Source organism: Phocoena sinus, chromosome 15, assembly GCF_008692025.1.
Source record: "Phocoena sinus isolate mPhoSin1 chromosome 15, mPhoSin1.pri, whole genome shotgun sequence".
NCBI classification, from domain to species: domain Eukaryota; kingdom Metazoa; phylum Chordata; class Mammalia; order Artiodactyla; family Phocoenidae; genus Phocoena; species Phocoena sinus.
The window spans coordinates 23,187,932-23,211,330 of NC_045777.1; the positions used below are offsets into that span (position 1 = coordinate 23,187,932).

At 45.0% G+C, this 23,399-nt stretch overlaps 1 protein-coding gene across 2 annotated transcripts; it reads right to left on the reverse strand.

Annotated features, from left to right (window-relative positions):
• Window positions 1–1,182: 1,182 nt before the first annotated feature.
• AAR2 (AAR2 splicing factor) lies at window positions 1,183–22,754 on the reverse strand. Of its 2 annotated transcripts, none has more exons than XM_032606542.1 (4): window positions 22,689–22,754; window positions 18,818–19,626; window positions 14,939–15,168; window positions 1,183–2,511 (listed from the first exon to the last, which is right to left on the reverse strand). In XM_032606542.1, exons 2-4 carry the CDS (start codon window positions 19,572–19,574, stop codon window positions 2,344–2,346), a joined length of 1,155 nt encoding a protein of 384 aa, XP_032462433.1. In that variant the 5' UTR covers window positions 19,575–19,626; window positions 22,689–22,754; the 3' UTR covers window positions 1,183–2,343. The 2 variants fall into 2 exon arrangements, with proteins under 2 accessions (XP_032462433.1, XP_032462434.1); XM_032606543.1 differs by having other exon boundaries at window positions 22,457–22,742.
• Between the last annotated feature and the right edge of the window lie 645 nt (window positions 22,755–23,399).

Consider the following 23,399-nt stretch of genomic DNA (forward strand, 5'->3'; position numbering starts at 1 on the left):
TCACAGTAGTGAATGCAGTACTGAGTGCGGACCCTGGACACCAATGGGCTTGGTTTGACTCTTGAGCTCAATCCTTACAAGCTGTGGGACCCTAGCAAAATGACGGAAGCTCTCTGAGCCCATTTTCCTATCAGTAAAATGGGGATAATAATAGCACTTACCACATACTGTTGTGAGGATTAAGTGAACTAACAGAACAGAGCACTTATACATTGTAGCTGCTTTTCTTTAACCCATTTGTGTGAGTGGGCGCGGTTGGGGGGTATATGTGTCTGTGTAGACATAAGACCAACAAGCTGAGAGAACAGGTCACATGATCCAACTTCCAGGTGCTGCCCTGTCAAGGCCAGTGGGAGACAAATTGTCCCAGTGGAGCTCTAGGTACTAAATTGCAATGCTGTTACTTCTAGGTAGTAACTCAAAACTGAGTGTGCCTCAGAACCCAGGCTGCACCCAGATTCACTGCCTCCGAGTTCCTGTATGGTGGGACTTGGGAGTCTGAACTTTTAAAAATTATTATTGAGATATAATTTACACACCATAAAAATTCACCATTTTAAAGCATACACTTGTATGGGTTTTTATGATACTCATAAGGTTGGCCAACCACCACCACTACCTACTTCCAGAACCTTGTCATCACCCGAAAAAGAAACCCAGTACCCATTAGCAGCCACTCCCCCTTCCCCACTCTCCCATCCCCTGGTAACCACTAATCCCTCTGTCTCTAAGGATTTGTCAACTCTGGACGATTCGTAAGAATGGAATCGTACAACATGTGGTCTTTGCGTCCAACTTCTTTCACTCTGCACAGTGTTTCCAAGGTTTGTCAATGCTGTGGCATGGATCAGGGCTTTATTCCTTTGGAATCTGCAATTTTAACAAGCTCCCCAGTAGTTCTGATGATTGGGCTTTGGGGAGAAAAAGAACAGCAAATTCATACAAGGTGAACCTTCTGGTTGCTATATAGATACAGGGCCTCAATCATTCCTGCAGGTGTGCCCATCTCAGAAGCCCCGCTGGTGACAGGAGACATCGCTGGCCACTTGCCTCCTCCAGAGCCTGCAGAGGTTGGGCAGGGTCTCCTGGTGCCCGGTAGGGAGGACATGTGCATCTAAGGACAGTGCCTGGCTGTGGTGGGAACTGGGCAGATGAACTATGAGACTCACACAAGGGGATTTAGTCTCCACTCCAAGACTTTAATGTATGTTATGCTCTTGGAAAAACAATTCCAAGGAGACAAGTGGAACCGAAAGTCTTAACCAGAGGGGATTCTTATTCAGAAACCTAGTGTGAGCCGCAGCCTTGGGAGAGAGCAGCACAGGGACTCTGATCACAGTACAACAGTTTGAGGTCAGGGTGGCAGGGCCTGTGTGTATGATGCACGGGCCCTCAGGACTCCCAGGAAACCGGAGCACCATCACTCCTGTGGCTGACAGCCCCACAGCAGGACGGGGGGCGGACCCAGTCTGACCAGGTCATCTCTGGAGCTCTGAATAAAGGCACAGAACTTCAACAGGGCCAAAGAAGCCTGTACAAAGCAAGAACGTTTCTCTTTGTCGTTGAATCTCCAGGTCATCAGAAACACTCGTGCTGGCTCTGGTGAGGAATGGGGCCATACAAAGGGTCACCAAGGCCCACTTCTGGGTCTGAGGCCTCAGAACGGAGCAGATGGGAGGGGTGTGGCACTAGCAACGCCTCTGAGGTCAGGGGCTGCAATGATCTTGAAAGATTATCCACTGGGACCTCTGGACAGGAGAAAGGGACTTAAAGCAAAAGCTGACCACTCGTCAGATTCAACCCAACTGTCTTCTGTTATGCCCTCCCCAACCTGGGGCTCCAGGGTGGTCACACACCCATGTTTTCTGTGACGTATTCCCATCCAACAAGGGGCAGGCAGAAATCCTGGCTCATCTCCCTATTACCCTCTGATTAACTTTGAAAAAGTCACCAACTGACATCTCAGACTCCTGGGCAGTCCAGGGTTTCTAACCATTCTACGGAATAAACAACCGGTTCTCCTGGGCTTTGGGCTCAACTTCTCTTCTGGAAGGAAGCAAGCTGCTGCTGAGGCAGGTCTCTCCCAAGAGCTCATCTGGAATTCAGTTAGGTTATAGCACCGAGGCCAGGCTGACGGGGAACCCACAAATGTGCCTTCTAGATGGGGTACAGCCTCTCTGGCACTGAAGGAACTTATTTATTGGTGAAGGAGGGAATTCTGGCTCCATCTTTGTAGAACCTGGCAAGGCTGCTGCCCCAGTAAGTCCCAGTAGGACAGGTGAATGGAGGAGCCAGGACCGCAGCCGTGGGGAAGGAGCCTCCTCTGGCTGAGAGCTTTTCCAGTTAGCCAGTCCCCACGCCCTCGGGAAGAACCACCACCACCGGGGCGCAGTCCTCAGGCTCCGCCTCAAAGTCCCACTGAAACTTCTTGGTTAGGTGAGCTTGGAACTTTTCAGCTTTCTGCCTCAGGGTGGCATCCACGGCAACGCTGCAGGCAGATGAAAAGAAAACCTACAGAGAACAGAGGATAAGTCACTCCTAAGAACACAGAGGGGCTGAGAAAGCTGTGGAAATTTCCTCGTGGTGTTCAGCTCTCCGGGGTGGGTGGATCAGCCGCTGCTGGCACAGGCTCAGGACACCTACTGTGCTCCCCCCAAACCAAGAAAGAAGGTCCAAGCCCAGCTGAGAAGCTCGGGCAGGACCAGAATGGAAAATTACTATCTTGGGCAGAGATGCCCCACTGAGAGTAAGGCCAGCGGGGCCATCACCCTGGCCCTGCTCTCCGGGGAGATCTACTGGGTACCTGGACAGTAACTTAGAAAAAGAGGCAGTAGCTATACCAGCTGGTACTAAGAAAGGCATGGGGGTGCTTATAAGCCCCTGGATCCCATAAAATCCCAGGCCCTAACCCAGGGAGGGTGAACTGCTGCTCTAATCTAAATGGGCCCCAGGCTGCCAATCTGAGGTTTCTATTCCCCTTAAAAGCTTTGGTTTTTTTAAATTGTGGTAATATATACATAACACAAAATCTACCATTTTAAACATTAAAAAATTATAATTTAAAAGACTGTACTAAATACACATAATATTTACCATGTTAAGAGTATAGTCCAGTGGCATTAAGTATATTTACATTATTACACAACCATCACCACCAACCATCTCCAGAACTTTTTCATCTTGCCCAACTGAAACGACACCCATTAACTCCCCATTCCCCGCTTCCAGCCCCTGGTAACCACCATTCTACTTTCTCTCTATGAATCTGACTACTCTAGGTACCTCATATAAGTGGAATCACACAATATTTGTCCTTTTGTGCCTGACTTACTTCACTTAACATAATGTCCTCAAGGTTCACTCATGTAGGAAGTGCCAGAATTTCCTTCCTTTCTAAGGCTGAATGATATGCCACTGTATGTAGATACCACATTTTTTCCCCCACTCATCTGTCAATGGCCATTTGGGTTGTTTCTACCTTTTGGCTATTATAAATAATGCTGCTATGAACACGGATATAAAAATATCTCTTACAGAGTCATTGCTTTCAGTTCTTTGGGGTATATACCCAGAAGTGGAGTTTCTGGATCATAAGGTAATTCTGTTTAATGTTTTGAGGAACCACCATACTGTTTTCCACAGTGGCTGTGTCATTTTACATTCCCATCAGCAATGAACGAGGGTTCCAATTTCTCTACAATCTCTTCAGTATCTGTTATTTTGTTTTTGTTTGTTTGTTTACAATAGCTACCCAAATGGGTGTGTTGTCTGATTGTGTTTTGATTTGCCTTTCCCTAAGGATTAGTGATGCTGAATATCTTTTCATGTATTTATTGCCCATGTGTATATCTTCCTTAGAGAAAAGTCTGTTCAAGTCCTTTGCCCTTTTTTTTTTTTTTTTTTTTTTTTTGGCGGTATGCGGGCCTCTCACTGCTGTGGCCTCTCCTGTTGCGGAGCACAGGCTCCGGACGCGCAGGCTCAGCGGCCATGGCTCACAGGCCCAGCCGCTCCACGGCATGTGGGATCTTTCCGGACCGGGGCACGAACCCGTGTCCCCTGCATTGGCAGGCGGACTCTCAACCACTGCGCCACCAGGGAAGCCCTTTTTGCCCTTTTTTGATCAGGTTTTTTTATTTGTGTTGTTGAGTGATCGAAGTTCTTTATATATTCTGGATATTAATCCCTTGTTTTGATGTTCTTTTAAATTCAGTTTCATCTAATATAAACATGGGCAGGGGCAAACAGAGTAATTTTCCCTACCTTTGAAACTCCATTCCAGATTGTCCCGGATCTCAACCACTTCTCTAAGAATGACAGCAAACCCATTACTCCTTCTCACACTATTTTACTGTTCTCAAAGAAGTTTCATAGAGTAGTCCAATGGATCCTCACAAGGCCCTGGGAAGACACACTAGGATGCCTATTTTATGGAAATGGAGGCTGAGGGGAGTTAAATGGCCAGGTCAAAATTACCAGAAAGGAAGGAGCAGTTTTTCCCAGACTACCCGTTGGCTCCCTGCAAGACCACCCCAGACACAGCAGCATGAAGGTGAAAGCATCAATCTGATCCACATCACCTTCGTGTCACAGCTGGCCCGCAGGCCACCATGGAAGGAATCTGGGCTCCAGGGGCCTTGACCTGACAAAGGTAACAGGTGTACTCTGCAGCTGCTTCCAGGGACACACCCCTCCTAACTGCCTCTCCACTGTCTTTCTGTTAGCAGGAGTGAGGCTCATGGTCAGTGGTCTTTGTTTGGAGACACTTTGTTGGGGTGGTAGCAGGGACTGAAGTGACGGGGAGGGGAGTTCAGAAGCAGAAGGTGGGGGGTTACAGAATTTGGTTTCATTACTTGGGAACTGACTAAATACAGGAGCAGGAAGCACAGCTACAACAGAATACCAGATCAATAACTAATTAGAGGGGCTGTGTGAGCTCACTGGTGAGAGGGCAGTGGGGAAGCTGGTGGCCCGTCCATAGGCAGCTAATGGAGCTTGCTCTGGAGCACTGAACGTGAGGCTGGCTGAACCCTGGGGAGGGGCCTGGTATGGGAAGCAGAGAAGCCTTGTTTCAAACAGCATTAGTGCTGGAGGCCCTGTGCACCCATGGGTCTGCCCCCAGAGGTCCTGGGGGCGGGGGCCTGCTGGCTGAATTAGCAAAAGCCTCTTCCTGTTCTCCCTCCTCACACGGTAGATTGTACTACTCTCTAGACAGCCCTTCCTCTCCTGCCACGTTGAGCAGCTGCCCAAACATGCTCCATTGCCGCTTCTGTGCCTCTACTCACACAGGCTTTTCCCTCTGCTTATAACACCCTTCTCCACCGCTGCTTTCTCCTCCTTCACCTACTAATTTCTACTAGTGACCCAAGCTCAGTTCAGATGCCACCTCCTTTGGGATGTCTTCCCAGACCAAAGACGGAACAGGTGCTCCTCTGTGCTCCCCCGGTGCCCAGGGTTACTTGGGACATAGCCTCACTCTCAGTCAGTAACCGTCCATTTACCATTGAGCACTCCCAAGAGACAAGGAGCAACCCCAAAGCAGAGACTCCCTTTCCTACCTGCATCCCACTCCCCTGGCACAGAGTCTGCCATATAAAAAGGACCCATTGGATGTTTAATGAACAAAAGAACGAAGAAGATCATACGTTCTATGAAAATCTATTTCTGGGTCCCTTTTGCACAGTGCCTGTACCAAATGATTGCTCGATAATTACATGGTGGTGCTGGACAGAATAAGGGACTCGTCCTGGGGAGGACGTGGCTTATTTACCAGGCCCCTGAATGCCACCGGCTCACAAGCCATCTCCTTGTGACAGTTCTCTTATAAAAGCCCAAGCTGAAAGGAACTGCTCCAACCTCTGTTCCCCCAGTACTGTGCCTGGGCATCCCTTATGGCATTTCTCACACTCTGCTTGCATCACAGTGACCTGTGCCCCTTCAGAGTAGGGGTCACTTCCTAATTATCAATGTGACCCACACAGCAGATCGCCCAGGGCTTGGCATAGAGTTGGGGCCCACAGGATGCTCACTGAATGGATATGAATGAGATGTAGGGATGGCCAGCAGTGAGAGACTGGAACAGGCTGGGTGCATACTCGTCATTCATCCTTCCCACCCACCTCTCCAACATCGCCATGGGGGTAACATCAACTAGAGGCAGGTATAACTGAAGGCTTCAGTCTGAAAAATAAGGCTTCTAATTTGAAAAGTGCTACGTCCTTTTTAAAGAACTTGTCAGTCTAATCTTTACTACAAACTGGGAGGTAGGATAGGAAATTACTATTCCCATTGTACAGATAAGGATGGTGATAAATGCTGAGTAAGTGATAAATGTCAAGCAAGATCCAGTCCCAGTAGGCAAATCGAAATCCTTCTTCCCTACCAAAACCTTCTTTTTGTCTTGACACAGACATAATACATCCTTGATATTTTCAGCCGTGTCCTATGGGGAACCAAGGGGCTTGGAGACCAGGTGCTTCTGGAACTGTCTCTTCTGCAGGCCTCCAGGACCCAGGTCACAGCCTAGGTTGCCTGTTTTACAAAACCAACTTTATTGAGGCATAATTTACATACAATTAAATTCATCCATTTTAAGTGTTCAATTCGTTTTGATAAATGTATACACCCATGCAACCACTATATGATGTAATCAAGATAGGTATCTGTTTATAGCTTTTTCTTTTGGTATCCAGTCTATGAGTTTAAAGGCCCATATACCATCACAATCAGGATACTGAACCGTTCCATCACTCCAAAAATATTCCCTCACACTGCCCCTTACAGATCAAATCCTCCCCTTGACCCTAGCCCCTGGCATCCATTCATCTATTTTTGTCCCTATAGTTTACAAACTTGTTATTTTAAAAATTCACAATTCAGAAGAGATGTTTAGACAGTATCTGGTTTCCAAACAACAATTTACTTTGATTCTCTTGTTTTTAGATTAATTGTATGCCTTCTTATATAAATTTAGTAATGATCTGGTTATTTTATTTACTTAAGTGAAACAAGTAAACTTTTTAAAATCACTGAGAAATGAATCATCTTAATATGGGAATATTAATCCTGGATATTTTAAAAATACTTTTGAAAAAGGATAATAACGTTTCACAAACATCTGCACTTTAGAACTAAAAGAACACCCATTGGGTATTTTTCTTCAAATTAAAAAAAAAGGTATTAATACTTTTACCATTAAGTCTATATATTGTAAAATTGTACTTTAGTCAGAAATGTGAAAGCTTTCTTTTAAACCCCAGTAAAATAAATTGAGTTCAGTCAGGTCACCTTGAGAAATTCAAAATACCACGGTAGATAGCTGAGTCACTGCTTATCCTATTTTGTGGCTAGACCAAAAAGATGAAATTTCCTAATTTTTTCAATTCCCACATGACTATTCAACTTAGAATGAAACTAGCCAAAGGTAGTACATTTTATTTCCACTTGCAGAAGAAGTAAGTGGTGTTAAAAGCAAGACTATCACTTCACAACAATTACCAAGGCGAAAAGCAGCAGAATCATGTTTTCTGAGGTCAGTTTAAAGAATTTGGGATGTTTCATCTGGGGCTCTAATCATATATGGGAGCCCACCACAGCGGGCTTTAGAATCAAAGTTCAGCCTTGCCATCCACTAGCTCTGACAAACTCAGGCAAAATTATGTGACCTCCCTGTTCCTGTCTTCTCATCTGTAAAATGGGATTATATACTTAACTTCTAGCATTGTTGTGAGGGCTAAATGAAATAATGCACCGTAAGTGTGCAGAAGTGATAGTTGATGGCAGGAGGTGCAGGAGTAGGCAGGTGAAATTTATCAGAGCTGGTGTTTTGACAAAAACACAGGCATATGCTGTTTTATTGCACTTCTCAGGTATTGCATTTCTTACAAAATGAAGGTCTGTGGCAACCCTGCATTGAGCAAGTCTATCAGCACCATTTTCCCAACAGCATTTGCTCACTTTGTGTCTGTGTCATATTCTGGTAATTCTCAAAATATTTCAAACCAAAAACATTATGACTATACCTAGGAATAAACCTACCTAAGGAGACAAAAGACCTGTATGCAGAAAACTATAAGACACTGATGAAAGAAATTAAAGATGATACAAACAGATGGAGAGATAGACCATGTTCTTGGATTGGAAGAATCAACATTGTGAAAACAACTATACTACCCAAAGACTCAATGCAATCCCTATCAAACTACCAATGGCATTTTTCACAGAACTAGAACAAAAAATTTCACAATTTGTATGGAAACACAAAAGACCCCAAACAGCCAAAGCAATCTTGAGAAAGAAAAACAGAGCTGGAGGAACCAGGCTCCCGGACTTCAGAGGATACTACAAAGCTACAGTAATCAAGACAGTATGGTACTGGCACAAAAACAGAAATACAGATCAATGGAACAGGATAGAAAGCCCAGAGATAAACCCACACACCTATGGTCACCTTATTTTTGATGAAGGAGGCAAGAATATATAATGGAGAAAAGACAGCCTCTTCAGTAAGTGGTGCTGGGAAAACTAGACAGCTACATGTAAAAGAATGAAATTAGAGGGCTTCCCTGGTGGCGCAGTGGTTGAGAGTCTGCCTGCCAATGCAGGGGACACAGGTTCGAGCCCTGGTCTGGGAAGATTCCACATGCTGCGGAGCAACTAAGCCCATGAGCCACAACTACTGAGCCTGCACGTCTGGAGCCTGTGCTCCGCAACAAGAGAGGCCGCAATAGTGAGAGGTCTGCACACTGCGATGAAGAGTGGCCCCCGCTTGCCACAACTAGAGAAAGCCCTTGCACAGAAACGAAGACCCAACACAGCCAAAAATAAATAAATAAATAAAAGCCATTTCTAAAAAAAAAAAAAGAATGAAATTAGAACCCTCCCTAACACCATACACAAAAATAAACTCAAACTGGATTAAAGACCTAAATGTAAAACCAGACACTATCTAACTCTTAGAGGAAAACATAGGCAGAACCCTCTATGACATAAATAACAGCAAAATCCTTTTTGACCCACCTTGTAGAGAAATGGAAATAAAAACAAAAATAAACAAATGGGACCTAATGAAACTTAAAAGCTTTTGCACAGCAAAGGAAACCATAAACAAGACGAAAAGACAACCCTCAGAATGGGAGAAAATATTCGCAAATGAAGCAACTGACAAAGGATTAATCTCCAAAATTTACAAGCAGCTCATGCAGCTCAGTATCAAAAAAACAAACAACCCAATCCAAAAATGGGCAGAAGACCTAAATAGACATTTCTCCAAAGAAGACATACAGATTGTCAACAAACACATGAAAGGATGCTCAACATCACTAATCATTAGAGAAATGCAAATCAAAACTACAATGAGGTATCACCTCACACCAGTGAGAATGGCCATCATCAAAAAAATCTACAAACAATAAATGCTGGAGAGGGTGTGGAGAAAAGGGAACCCTCTTCCACTGTTGGTGGGAATGTAAATTGATACAGCCACTATGGAGAACAGTATGGAGTTTCCTTAAAAAACTAAATCCCACTACTGGGTATATACCCTGAGAAAACCATAAATCAAAAAGAGTCATGTACCACAATGTTCATTGCAGCTCTATTTACAAGAGCTAGGACATGCAAGCAACCTAAGTGTCCATCCACAGATGAATGGATAAAGAAGATGTGGCGCATATACACAATGGAATACTACTCAGCCATAAAAAGGAACGAAATTGAGTTATTTGTAGTGAGGTGGATGGACATAGAGTCTGTCATACAGAGTGAAGTAAGTCAGAAAAAGAAAAGCAAATACCATATGCTAACACATATATATGGAATCTAAAAAAAAAAAATGGTTCTGAAGAACCTTGGGGCAGGAAAGGAATAAAGATGCAGACATAGAGAATGGACTTGAGGACACGGGGAGGGGGAAGGGTAAGCTGGGATGAAGTGAGAGAGTGGCATGGACATATATACACTACCAAATGTAAAATAGATAGCTAGTGGGAAGCAGCTGCATAGCACAGGGAGATCAGCCTGGTGCTTTGTGACCACCTAGAGGGGTGGGATAGGGAGGGTGGGAGGGAGATGAAAGAGGGAGGAGATATGGGGATATATATATATATATATATGTATAGCTGATTCACTTTGTTATAAAGCAGAAACTAACACACCATTGTAAGGAAATGATACTCCAATAAAGATGTTAAAAAAAAAAAGATTACGACTCACTGAGGGCGCAGATGACGGTTAGCATTTTTTAGCAATAAAGTGCTTCACTAAGGTATTTTCTTTTAAGACATAATGCTACTGCACACTTAATAGACTATGTATAGGGTAAACATGACTTTTATATGCACTGGGAAACCAAAAAATTCATGTGACTCACTTTTGGTGATATTCACTTTATTGTGGTAGCCCAGCACCTAACCCACAATATCTCCAAGGTATGCCGGTACTACAGACATCATTGTCAGAGCTAGTGTTTTCCCTCGAGACTTAAAGGTGGACACTAGCATTTCGAATACTGGCAAGAAATGAAGCTGGAGAGCCTATTGCGTGGCTAAATGCAGCTGGAGAGCCTATTTAGTGGCCTACTGCGACTAAAAGTATTAAAAAAACCAGGTTACATGACTATATGCCTAAATGCTATGCAATCAGTAATAAGAATTCTTATTTTGTACATAATTCACTTTATAACATACTATTAAATTCAGATTATCCTTTCATTGGTTTTAAACAAATTATGATGACTCAAGTTGCTTCAAATAAAAGAAAAAACTGTATCTATTTTTATAAAACAAATAATTTTTATTCAAGCTAATCCATGGGATTTGTAAAAATCAGTGGCATCTATTCAAAGGGGCCTCTACTGGCAGAGGGCATCATGTCACTGATTTTACACAAGCTAATGTGGCTGTCTTTAAGTGCTCACACACAAACACCAGTCCCTCTCCATGTGTAGCAGTCATTTAAACTCTGAAGTAAGAAAGCCAGTTCTACTTACTTGATGACCTGCGGGGAGAGCAGGTGGCTGGCTAAGGAAGGCTTTTATGGGCTGATTCATTCACTCACAAACACCCGGAGTGAGTGCCTGTGTGTAGGGTGACAGGATCTCACTGCCAAGATGGCATCAGTGAAACTTGCCATCAAAAAAGAGAAGAGTTTTGAAATACCCTTTCCGCATTTTGCCCATTGAAATCTGTATCATCCTTCAAGCTCATGATCAAATGCCCTCCTTCACAAAAACGCCATTCCTGACTCTCTGTCTCCTCAACTCTCAATTCCAGCCTGAATGAACCAACCAACCCCTCTCTGGTGCTCCTAATGCCCTTTGACCAGACTTCACTGTTTACACCTGTCATAGCAGGGTCATCTGTTCACACTGCCACAGGAATTATGCACTAAAAACACCCAATAACACAAAGTGAGATCAGTGCTAGGCCTCAAGTAGGTGTTGAATATAACCAGATGAACAAAAAATAGGCTTCTGGTAAAAGCCCATGGCTCAGTGGGGAAGTCAGGCAGACAGTATATACATTTCACAAGCACAGCCTGTGCAATATAACAGTGACACGGACAAAGTAGGCTAATAGTATGGAAAGGAGGGAGATATCAGGGATGGCACCACAGAGAGGGATGCCTAGAGGGCATCCTGTAGGATCAACAAGTACAGGCGGAGGGAAAATCAGGTTCAGTTAAGTAGACATGAAACATGGGTATAAAGTTTCAGTCGTGCCAGATGAAAAAGTTCTAGAGATCCTCTCTGCTTATAGTTAACAGTACTGTACTGTACACTTAAAAAATCAAGAGGGTAAATCTCATGTTACGTATTTTTTACAATTAAAAAAAAAGAGGAAGGCATGGAACAGCATGGCATGTCTGGCAACTTGCAAGGAGACCACTACTGCTGGAGTTGATGGTGGAAAATAGGGAAAGGAAGGAAAAGCTGGAGAACAGATTAGGAGCCTGATCAGAATGGGTATTATCACCTAGGTTTGGGCTTGTAACTTTTTAGGCAACGAGGACCACAGAGAAATAGAATCAGAGGTGCATTTTGGTGGCAGTGTGGGAGACAGATGGACTGATGGGGGTAAACATGGAAGTTCATAAACTCTGATGCAGTCTAGATGAGACCAAAAGGCCCGGGTTAGGAAAATGGTACTGCCTTCTAAAACACTTAGGGCTACCTGGAGTTATCTGGTTAATTCATTTGTTTACTTTCCCACCAAAATCTAAACTCCAAGTCAGGGACTCTGTCTGTCTTGCCCAGAGCTACATTTCCCATCCTAGAACAGGGCCTTGTATACAACAGGTGCACAGCAAACGCCTGCTAAATCAATGAAGAGAAGCTTCTGCACAAGTTCTTCGACTTTCAGAGTTTTATGTCAGCTGCCTGATCACATGGACTCTTCCAACAGTATGCTGGTTTTAGAAAAGTGCTCTGTACCTCTAAGAAACAAGCTAACTCATATACATATTCCTCAACACTCCGAGAAGAACGTTGTATATAAAGAAAGAATGCTTAAAAAACAGGTGTTGAGGGGGCTTCCCTGGTGGCGCAGTGGTTGAGAATCTGCCTGCTAATGCAGGGGACACGGGTCCGAGCCCTGGTCTGGGAGGATCCCACATGCCGCGGAGCAACTAAGCCCGTGAGCCACAAGTACTAAGCCTGCGCATCTGGAGCCTGTGCTCCCCAACAAGAGAGGCCGCGATAGTGAGAGGCCAGCGCACCGCGATGAAGAGTAGCTCCCACTTGCCACAACTAGAGAAAGCCCTCGCACAGAAATGAAGACCCAACACAGCAAAAATAAATAAATTAATTTAAAAAAAAACAAAAAAAGAATAAGGTCTTTGAATGCAGAGAATGTGCTTTAAAAAACAAAAAACAGGGGCTTCCCTGGTGGCGCAGTGGTTGAGAGTCCGCCTGCCAATGCAGGGGACACGGGTTCGAGCCCTGGTCCGGGAAGATCCCACATGCCGCGTAGCAACTAAGCCCATGTGCCACAACTGCTGAGCCCGCGTGCCACAACTACTGAGGCCCATGCGCCTAGAGCTTGTGCTCCACAGCAAGAGAAGCCACCACAATGAGAAACACGCGCACCACAATGAAAAGTAGCCCCCGCTCGCCTCAACTAAAGAAAGCCTGCGCGCAGTGACGAAGACCCAGCACAACCAAATATAAATAAAATAAATTTATAAAAAAAAAAAACAAAAAAAAACAGGTGTTGATATATTTTTTTTAAGGCACATGTCCTGGATTTTTCCAAATAATGACATCAAATTTTCTTGGTGAAAAGTCCAAAGACAAAATTCTTCTAATCATCAGCTTTGCACACCCTACCTGGACATCGAGCAATCCAGCTGGGCCCTTTCTGCTTTGTAAATCATTGCTGGCAACAAAGCCTCAGCAATGAGAGCTCAGCTGCTGGTCATGCTGACAACGGTTGGACAGCCAACGACACACTGCGGCCCTCCTATGTTTGCACGACAGCACTAGGGCATATCACAAGGGCAGCACGTATTCCCGCTGCCAGAGGCCAGTTAGCAGGCTGCTGCCTCCTACTGCTCTGCAACCCATGACCCAGTAACTGGGGCGATTTCCCCTGCAGAGGAAGGCTAAAGGGATTTAATTTCTCTGTGATATCAAGAACCAATAAAAGGGCAGTTTTATAACTCTCATGAAGTGGAATACACCAGGCTCAAACCATCAGCCTGACTGACTCATCCCCATGGTCCACACAAGTCCTTCAACTTCAGAGGTTTATGTCAGCTGCCTGATCACAGGGACTCTTCCAACAGAATGCTGGTTTTAGAAAAGTATTCTGTATCTCTGAGAAACAGGCCCCTGATAGGTATGTCCACTAATGTCAATCAAGACTCTTTTCGGTGGGGGGGGGGATCTACACTGTATTCGGTATGTAGGGGCATAAGCATAGGCCTTAAACCAAGACTCAGGCCTGGGTACAAATCCTGACTCTGCCACCTACCAGCTGTGTGACCTTATATTAATGATTTAATCTTTTAGAGTTTCAGTGTTCTCATTTGTAAAATGGGAAAAATCCTCCGTCTCACGTGCTCCAGAGAGATTAAATGAGGGAACCCATATAAAGAGATAAGCATGGTGCCTATTAAATGCCAACAGGCATTTAATGACTGTTCATTCCTTCCCTTACCATGGGTGGGAGTGGGAGGTTAGTGAATAGCCACCTTCTAAGGAGCAGGCCTGTGGGGGTCTCACACACAGTGAAAAAAAAGTCATGAAACAGAAAGTATGGAAACTGACAGCCTGCAGCTTCTGCCTCTTCTATACTTGAGAAAGTTACACAATGTGAGTGACAGAGGCTGTCCCAAGAACATGAAGGAAGCTAATCTGTTTGCAAAGGGAGGAAATAGCACAGGATGGAGATTGTAAGTTGTTTGAAGCTTCTTCCCTAATTATCACTCATAATGAAAATTTAATTGCTGAGTTAAAAGCAAATTTCACTTTTTCTGTCAGAGAATCTCTGAAGAAACTGGCACATTTTGTTTGAACAGGAAATCAAAGTTACTTTAATGCCTAAATGAGATCTAAGGAGCTGCAGATGTTTCCCTGGGAATAACTAGCTTCAAAACTCTGTCCTACTGGTTTGCAGCAACTTACAGCTACAGGGAGGCAGAAATAAAAACTGTTTTGAGCCGAGTTGCTCAAGGGGTGGGGCTGACTCAAATTCCAAGTACCCCAGTGCTAGGCACCTTGGGGGGCGAGGCAGAGAGAAGGAGAGAGGGTCTCTGGAATTAAGGAGCTTATAATCAAGCAGGAGAGAGAGAACCAGGGAACAGCCTACTATTAGGAAACTGAAATGAAGACAACTTGGCTCAGGAAAGAAGAGCAAAAAAAAAAGGTAAGCCTCCAAGGGTACTTTCACACACCCTGGCCTTAATTCTGACCCACTTGGGTGTCAGCCAAAAGCCTGCTCACCTGTAAGGTGCTGGTGAGGAAGTTGTCCTGGGAGACAATGTCCACAAAGAAGTCGGCGGGGATCTCGCCAAGCTGGTGGTACAGGATGGAGATGAGGTTGACGTAAAGGGTGTGGTGCTTCACCATGGCCTCTTCTGACCGGCACAGAAGGTTCAGGAGCTGCTTCCAGTGCTCGAATGCCTCGTACACGTTCCCCAGCAGGAAGCATACAAAGGCAAACTGGAGTTCACCTGAAAGGTGCAGAGAGGAGAAATGATCCTGAGGGACAGGAGTACTGGCTGACACTACTAAGCCTCCAGTTCCACTGGGCCTCAGCAATAAGTGGCTTTCTATCCTTGTCACTCTTCCAGAGCCCGGCACAGGGTTTTGCACCTAGCAGCTGCTCAATAAAAGTTTGCTGAACTGCTATAAACTCAAGCCATGAGAAACCAAACTGGTTTTGGATTTCTGTGATATCTGAGTACAAGAGAAGAGGCACACGTAGTATTTGCCTAGCATTTAACAAGTTTACAAAATGTGTCCATGGATGTTATGCCAAGTGGATCCCCAAACTGGCTGCCCATCTGAAATACTAAGAGAACTTGTTAAAAATAAAGCTGCCCAAGCCTCACCACCAGAGCTCCTGGTTGAGGACAGATGATGGGGCCTCAGTATCTGTAGCTCTAACAAGCTTCCCAGGTGCTTCTGATGCACACGGTCTGCTTCAGGGTCAGGGAAATGCTGCATTACACCACATAATCCTCAGCCCAACTCCACAAGGTGATCAGGGAAGGTGGTATTTGCCTCATTTCATAGATGAGGTCAAGCAAATTGCCCAAGGTCACACATCTAATGCTTAGCAACTGAACAATGGAAAGATAAAACAGATTTCTTTTTAAAATTTATTTATTTTATTCATTTATTTTGGGCTGCATTGGGTCTTCGTTGCTGTGCATGGGCTTCTCATTGTGGTGGCTTCTCCTGTTGCAGAGCACCAGCTCTAGGCGCATGGGCTTCAGTAGTGTGGCTTCAGTAGCTGTGGCTCGCGGGCTTAGTTGCTCCGTGGCATGTGGGATTTTCCCGGACCAGGGCTTGAACCCATGTCCCCTGCATTGGCAGGCAGATTCTTAACCACTACGCCACCAGGGAAGCCCTAAAACAGATTTCTATTGGGTAGGAACAGTCCTAGAGCCTCCCTGAACAAGAAAATTCAGGAGTACTTGTTCCAGGGTTAGCCTGCCAGCCAAATTATTTTTCTTTGTTTAATCACAGGGCTCTGTGATTTGATCTCTATGAGCAGCCTGTGGTTAAGAGCATGGGCTCTGGAGCCAAAATGCATAGGTTCAAATCTCAGCTCCACCACTTAGCAGCTGTGTGACTTTGGGCACGTTACTTAATCTGTTTATGCTTCAATTTCCTTATTTGAGGGTTGTAGTGAAGATTATATGAATCAATATAGTATATATAAAGCATTTAGCATAATGCCTGGCACAAAGTATCACTCAAGAAATCTTAGTTATTATTCCCACATTCCCACCAGATCCCTGTCTCAAACAGAGACCTGGTAATCCAGAAGCCATCGTCCTTGGGCAAGCAGCTGGGTCTCTAGTTGCCAAGATAAACTGTTGCTGATCAGAGACGCTCTCTCTGGCTTCAAATTTAAGGAGGGCTTCTGTGGTATATCTACGTGTGGGCCATAAAAAGAACAGATGTACTCAACACTAAATACCTCTTTAAATGCATGGTGTCTGATCTGTCACCTCTGGAGACCTGGAAAAACTAGTTCTCTGTTCCTAGGCTTGTGGAACCAAGTTTGATTTGTGTGGATAGCTACCTAGTCTAGATATTTTGAACATCTGATCAATATTTTCAAAATATAGTTAAACTTTCTATAGGTTAGAAAATTTAACCTTTTCTAGAGGTTAATGATTTGCTTCTTCAGTTGGCTTTACCTCGTTAGTTTGTGAAAATACGAGCTTATTCTCTGAATTTAGGGCATTTGTCTAAATTCATACATTTCTGGCTCAGTCTAAAATTAAATTATGAGATCAGAAATAATTTCAAAGGACTGTCATGAAGATACAGTAATCCCTGAAACAGACCTTTTCACAAGATTACTTTGAAGAACTGAAATGTTTAAGAGGTAGAAAACAGGATTTCTGTTCATTTTTTTTTCTGTTTATTTTTAAGCCAGAATTTCAAGTGTTACTTATTAAATGAAAATAGACACCCCATAAAATGTCCCTTTTTATCAGCTAAGCCTATTATGTAAAAGGCCCTATATTCAAAATTCTCACTGATCTTCCAATAGAAAAAGATGTAAATATTGGACAACTTATACAAGAAAAAATATTAACAACTATTAAAGATGTGACAAATGTTTGCTGTCACTAGTAATCGAAGAAATATAAATTGAAACAAGATGTCATTTTTCAACTATCCAGTTGGAAGAGACCTTTGCTAAACTGCCATATCAAATGCCATGTCAAAGGTGATGGGCAACAGCCTCACCAGCTGGCAAGGATGCATGACCTTCTCCTGGCAACATGTACACTCTGATCCAACAATTTCACCCCGAAATGTATGCAGAAGGGCACACAAGGACATTCATTAGACGCCACTTATAATAGGGAAAATAGGGACATCTTAAAGATCCATCAACAGGGGTTGGTTCAATTACTATGGAACATAAGTAGCCACTAAAGAGAAGTGACCATTTCAGTGACATGGAAAAATGTTTACATTAAAGCAAATTACAGAATAATATACTGTAGTCTTGTTTTTGTAAAAATATTATATATACAAAAACACATAATTGAATAAAAAAAGACTAAAAGGAAACACAAAAATATATTAAACTGAGAAATACATATAAATATATACCTAAAAGATGGAAAATAAGTACAACAAAGTGCAAAACAATGGTTATTTCTAGGTGGTGGGATTTGGAATTTTATTTTTGTTTTTCTTCTAGGATGAATATATGTTATTTTTTTGTAATAAGGGGGGAAAACAACAATAAAAACTATGACAATTAAAAGAAAATCACTGGGACTTCCCTGGTGGTCCAGTGGTTAAGAATCCACCTTCCAATGCAGGGCACGTGGGTTCGATCCCTGGTTGGGGAACTAAGATCCCACATGCCATGGGGCAACTGAGCCCATGCGCCACAACTACTTAGCCCACGTGCTCTGAAGGCCGTGCCCCACAACTAGAGGAGAGCCTGTGCACCACAACTACTGAGCCCGCACAGTCTGCAGCCTGCGTGCCACAGCTAGAGAGAAGCCCACACACCACAATGAAAGATTCCACGTGCCACAACTAAGACCTGATGCAGCCAAAATTTTTTTAAAATAAAATTTTAAAAATTTAAAGAAAAAGAATTGGACCTTTAAAAAAAATAGAAAAAGAAAATCACTGCTCTGGATGAAGCCTTGAGAGAGTCAGGAGCAAACTGAGGGGGGAGGTGGGAGGCCCCCAGGAACACGGCTGGGCCTGGGAACCAGGAGCCCTAGGCTTTGGTCTCACTTCGACTACACCACTTGGCAGCCAAATCCTTTCCCTCTGTGGACCTCAATCTGTACGACGCGGTGGCACGGAGGCTGGGCCACGCCACCAGTACACAAACCCAGGACTGTCTGCATCAGGTTCACCCACAGTGCTTGTCTGTTAGGTAGACAGAGAGATAAATTGCTGGGGCCCCAATCCAGATCTCTTGAATCATCCTCCAGGGGTAAGACCTGGGGATCTGTATCTTTAACAAGCATTCTGGGCAAGACCGCCTCCTAGCCAGTTTTAGGAACCACTGGACTAGATAACCCAAGATGTATTCCTTGTTCTCAAGCCCTCCTACTATATACACCTCCCCTGGCCCACTCTCAAAGCCTTGTTCCTCCTCACCTAGCACGTCCTGGGGACTTTGGGGGAACTGCTTGCTGAGCACGGTCTCCAGAGCATAGCTCAGGTCCATGCTGTGCCTGGTTATCTCGGCTGGCGTGGCACCTGCCGGGAACATCTGTGTGGGCAGCTCGGAGAAGCGGATCTCTGTGCCGGGTCTGGGCTTCATCTCGGGCAGCCGGGCCAGGCCTTCCTGGTAGCTTTTGCACTCAGTGCCGCAGCGGGGTAGATTCTGCTCCACCCGGTCCTTGGTGTACTTCATGGAGAGCACAGGCAGCACCTCTGAGAAGGCACAGATCTGCCGACTCTCGGGCTGGAGCTTCTCCACTGTGGCCTCGCTGATGAAGTTGGTTAGTGAGATCCACTTCTTGAGTGTAGCATATGGGTAAGGTCCCAGGAACTGGTCCAGCTCCTGGAGGCTGGCCCTCATGGCCTCCACCACAGCCTCTGGGGCTGGGGACAGGTCTACCTCTTCCTGGACTGCATCCCAGCGCAGGACCTTCAGCCCCCGCTGCTGTAGGCTAAGGAAGAAGCCCATACGGGGGCCCACCTCCCTGGGATTGGCCTTGTCCACAGAGCTGTAGTGGAGGAAGTGGATGCCTGGAGGGATCATCTTCACACCCCGGAACTTGGGCCCCACCTCCCAGGAGTTGTAGTCAATGCCAAACTCTGTCCCCTTGGGCATATTCAGGATGACCACAGTGGCCCCTTCAAAGAAGAGGTGCTTGGCAAGCTCAGGATCCATCTGCATGGCAGCCATGGGACCAGTGGTGAGTGACCAAAAAGAAAACTTTTCTAGTTTTCCAGAACAGCTGAAAAAGAAATATATCAGAGTTAATCAGAACCTGGGGAAGGATGCTTCATTTGCTGAGCATTCTCTATGTGCTAGATATTGAACTAGACCCCTGACGTAATTATCTCCCTTAATTTTCACCACAACCCTGCATTGTTTTACAGATGAAGAAAATAAGACTCAAAGAGAAGAGGGGTTTTGTGTTTTGGTTTAATGAGCAAGAACACTCACTTCACAGCTGGAAAGACAATCAGTTAAAGAAAAGTGACATGTTCAAGGTCACAGAGGACCCAGTTAGAACCTGGGTACCCTGCCCTCCAGGCCAGTGTTCTTTCCACTGTTCACTCAGGATCTACTCTCAGATCTCCTTCTCACAACAGAGGATGAAGGCAGAGAAAGCTTGGCTGGTCCATTCTAACTATAACTCTGCCTAAACTGTCTTAAACTCTAACTCTGTCTAAAACCTATTGCTGGAGAGTCCCCAGAAGAGTTGAGAAGCACCCACTCAGTTTCCTATAAGCCTCAGGGAAGGCCCAGAAATGGACCAAAGGTGGAAAGTGGGTGCTCAGTATCTAAAATTCACAAAAGGTTTGGGCAGTGAAAGAGCTTTTCAACCACAACCACACCCTTCTTCTCTTACTTATAAAAAACCTGAAGTCCAGGGAGTGAAACGACTTCCCAAAGGGTTCACAGTCAGTAGCAGCTCTGGACTGCTCACCCAGAAGGGATCCAGGAAGCACAGCTGGCCTTGGATCCGAAGAGAAAGACCATAGAACATTTATTTTGTCTACCTCTGAACTACCCATGAGGACACACTGATAAAACTTCTGTAAGCAGACACACACTGCCTCTGTATTTATAAGAATGGTTCCAGGGCTTCCCTGGTGGCGCAGTGGTTGAGAATCCGCCTGCTAATGAAGGGGACACGGGTTTGGGCCCTGGTCTGGGAGGATCCCACATGCCGCGGAGCAACTAGGCCTGTGAGCCACAACTACTGAGCCTGCGTGTCTGGAGCTTGTGCTCTGTAACAAGAGAGGCCATGATAGTGAGAGGCCCACGTACCGCGATGAAGAGTGGCCCCCGCTCGCCACAACTAGAGAAAGCCCTCGCACAGAAACCAAGACCCAACACAGCAAAAAAAAAAATTAATTAATTAATTAATTAATAAAAGGTGTTGTTTTTTAAAAAAAAAAAAAAGACCTGGCACAGCCAAATAAAAAAAAGAATGGTTCCAACATGAACTAATTTAAACAGGACAATTATCTAACCCTCTCGTCCCAAGACACCTATCTATTCAATTCAACAAATAACCCTGGAATGCCTGCACTGTGCCAGGATCTTTGCCAGGCACTAACAGAAACATTCGCAGAGTGAGACAGTTACTGCCCTCTAGGCACTTCCAATCTAGCCAGACATACAAACAAGGCCCCAAACCTTCACAAACAGAAGGACCAGCTGCCTGTTTAATCCTTTTTACTCATTTTATTTAAACAAACAAAGCAAAATAAAACCATGAGGAAAGGAAGAGCAACCCTTTTCCAAAAATGTTAAGGACATATTTTATTGTCTTAACCCAATACCCACCACAAATGACTCTCACTCTAAATCAGCATTATTTTTCCAAACTGCAAGTCACAACCTGTGAATGGGTCAAGAGATCATTTTAGGGAATCTCAGCCAGCATTAATTTTTTTAAATAAAAGGACAGAATTTTTAAAAATCAGAGTACATCATAAATATTAAAGCTAAGTACTGTTTTCTGAAGCTTTGTGTGTTTGAATGGACTCTTGGTCACAACATAAAATGTATTTGTTACTGTAGGTCACAATCAAAAAAGTCTGAAAGCCACTGCTCTGAATAATTTATATCATTTTCCTAATCTTGAATTCAGAAGGTACTTAATAAATATTTGCTAGATGAACAACTATCGCATTTAGAATAACTGCTCATCAATTAGCCATCTTCCCTGGTGGCATCTGTATGCCCCTCCTTGAAAATGCCATTCCTTTCCTTCTATTTCCACCAGACTGTAATTCTCCTCACTATATCTTCAGCAGCTGGCACATGGCCTGGCACGAAGAAGATGCCTTGGGAGGCAGAAAGCCGCATCCACCCACTTCTCTCTACCACCTCCTTAATCTAAGCTACCATATCCCTCACCCAGAGAGTGATCGCCCCTTCAATCCCTTCTCCATCCAATAGCTGGAGTGACCTTCTCAAAGCACTCATCTACGCATGTCACCACCCATACTTAATATCCTCTGAGAGGCTTCTCACGTGGCTCTTGGCAAACTAAATTCCTACCGTGACCTACAAGGAAGGCCTGCGTGGTCTGGTCCCTGGCAACTCCTCCAGCTTGTGTCATACCATGCTTTCCCCCACACGCTCTGTGCTGCAGCCAAACTGACCTCTTTCAGACCCTCAAACAGGAGGCTTCCCTGATAGAAAACTCTTCCCTCCCCTCTTTCTCAAATCATTTTTCTGATCCTGCTCAGTATTCATCTCCTCAGTAAAGCTTCTTTGACCGGGTCTAAGTCAGTTCTCCTGTAATTCGCTCTCACGGCGCCTTATATCTTTCCATGTCACTTATCACAGCTGCAATTTTGCAAATGTTAATAGAGGGCTGTCATCTCCAGGACACGTGGGTCTTTTGTATCTCTAGCACATATTAGACACATGGTAAACATTTGTTTAATAAAAGCATGATACCCATTTTGTAGATAAGAAACAAAGCCTCGGTTCGGAGAAAAGACCTTAGCCGAAGTTACAGAGAGTAGCTCAGAACCACGTCAGGCGGAGCCACGTCCTCCGGCCCGCAAGTTCTAAAGTTACGAAAAAAACCAAGTTACCGCGGGTGCCCCAGGAAGTCCTGGCGACGGTGTATCTGGTGACGGTTTCTCAGGGAGCAAGGCCTGTAGAGACAGGTGGGTCCCACCACCGGCCCACAGACGGGGATGTCCCAGTCCCCGCTAGGTGCCCTAGTGCAGGGCCCTCCGCGATCCCGAGCTGGGAAGAGGGGTGGCCGGACCACACAGACAAAGAAAGCAGAGGAGTTAAAAGAGGACAGGAGGCCGCGCTCACCGACTTGGGTCTTGCCTCAGGCTCAGGCACCGCGGAAGCGCACCGGAAGTTCTCCCTCTCGGGCGCCGGACTGGAGCAATGGGAAAAGGGGCCGGGCGGATCTCTCGGTCGCGGGAGGAACGGCCCGCGTCTGCAGGTTCCGCCCCATCAAATATTGCCTTTTGCTACTTTCAGTTACTGGTTTTAGCTTCTGAACAGTGGATAATAACTTTCATCAAACGATGCATTTTATATCCCGCTCCAGAAACACATCCACCAGCCATGGTTTTTCGGTCTCAATCAGTCATGGTTTCTGAGGCTGGGGTCAAGTTCATGGCTGCCCAGTAGCCACAGACAGAGGCTCAGTCGTGGTCCGGGTCAGTCGATCTCTTTCTGAGTGACAGTGTCACAGCTGGCCCGTTATCACCTGGTCCCAGCTTCCAACCATACTCAGCTGTAGAGGAGAGCTTCAGAAACCCAGCCTAGAGAGAACCAGTCTCACAGCAGTAGTCACCACATCGGTCCCTCTAGCTATAACCACCCAGTGTCCTCTGACAGTGCAGGCCTACTACGATATCTCAATCAGGCTGTAAACGCACCTTGAGGGAGGAAACCTGCCTGTCTTGTTCTCCACTGTTTTCCTGGAACCTAGCACAAAAGCCAGGCACAAAGGCCCAGCTCAATACATACATTATGCATTTAATTAATGACAGTAATTCTTTATTAATTAAT

Bases quoted from the DNA above. Each gene is read 5' to 3' on its own strand.
- AAR2 (XM_032606542.1), bottom strand. From the start codon at position 19,574: ATGGCTGCCATGCAGATGGATCCTGAGCTTGCCAAGCACCTCTTCTTT. The intron at 15,169-18,817 runs GTGAGGAGGAAC...TGCACCTTTCAG, and splicing joins AAGTCCCCAGGACGTGCTAG to GTGAACTCCAGTTTGCCTTT. The intron at 2,512-14,938 runs GTGAGCAGGCTT...TGTTCTCTGTAG, and splicing joins TCCTCACCAGCACCTTACAG to GTTTTCTTTTCATCTGCCTG.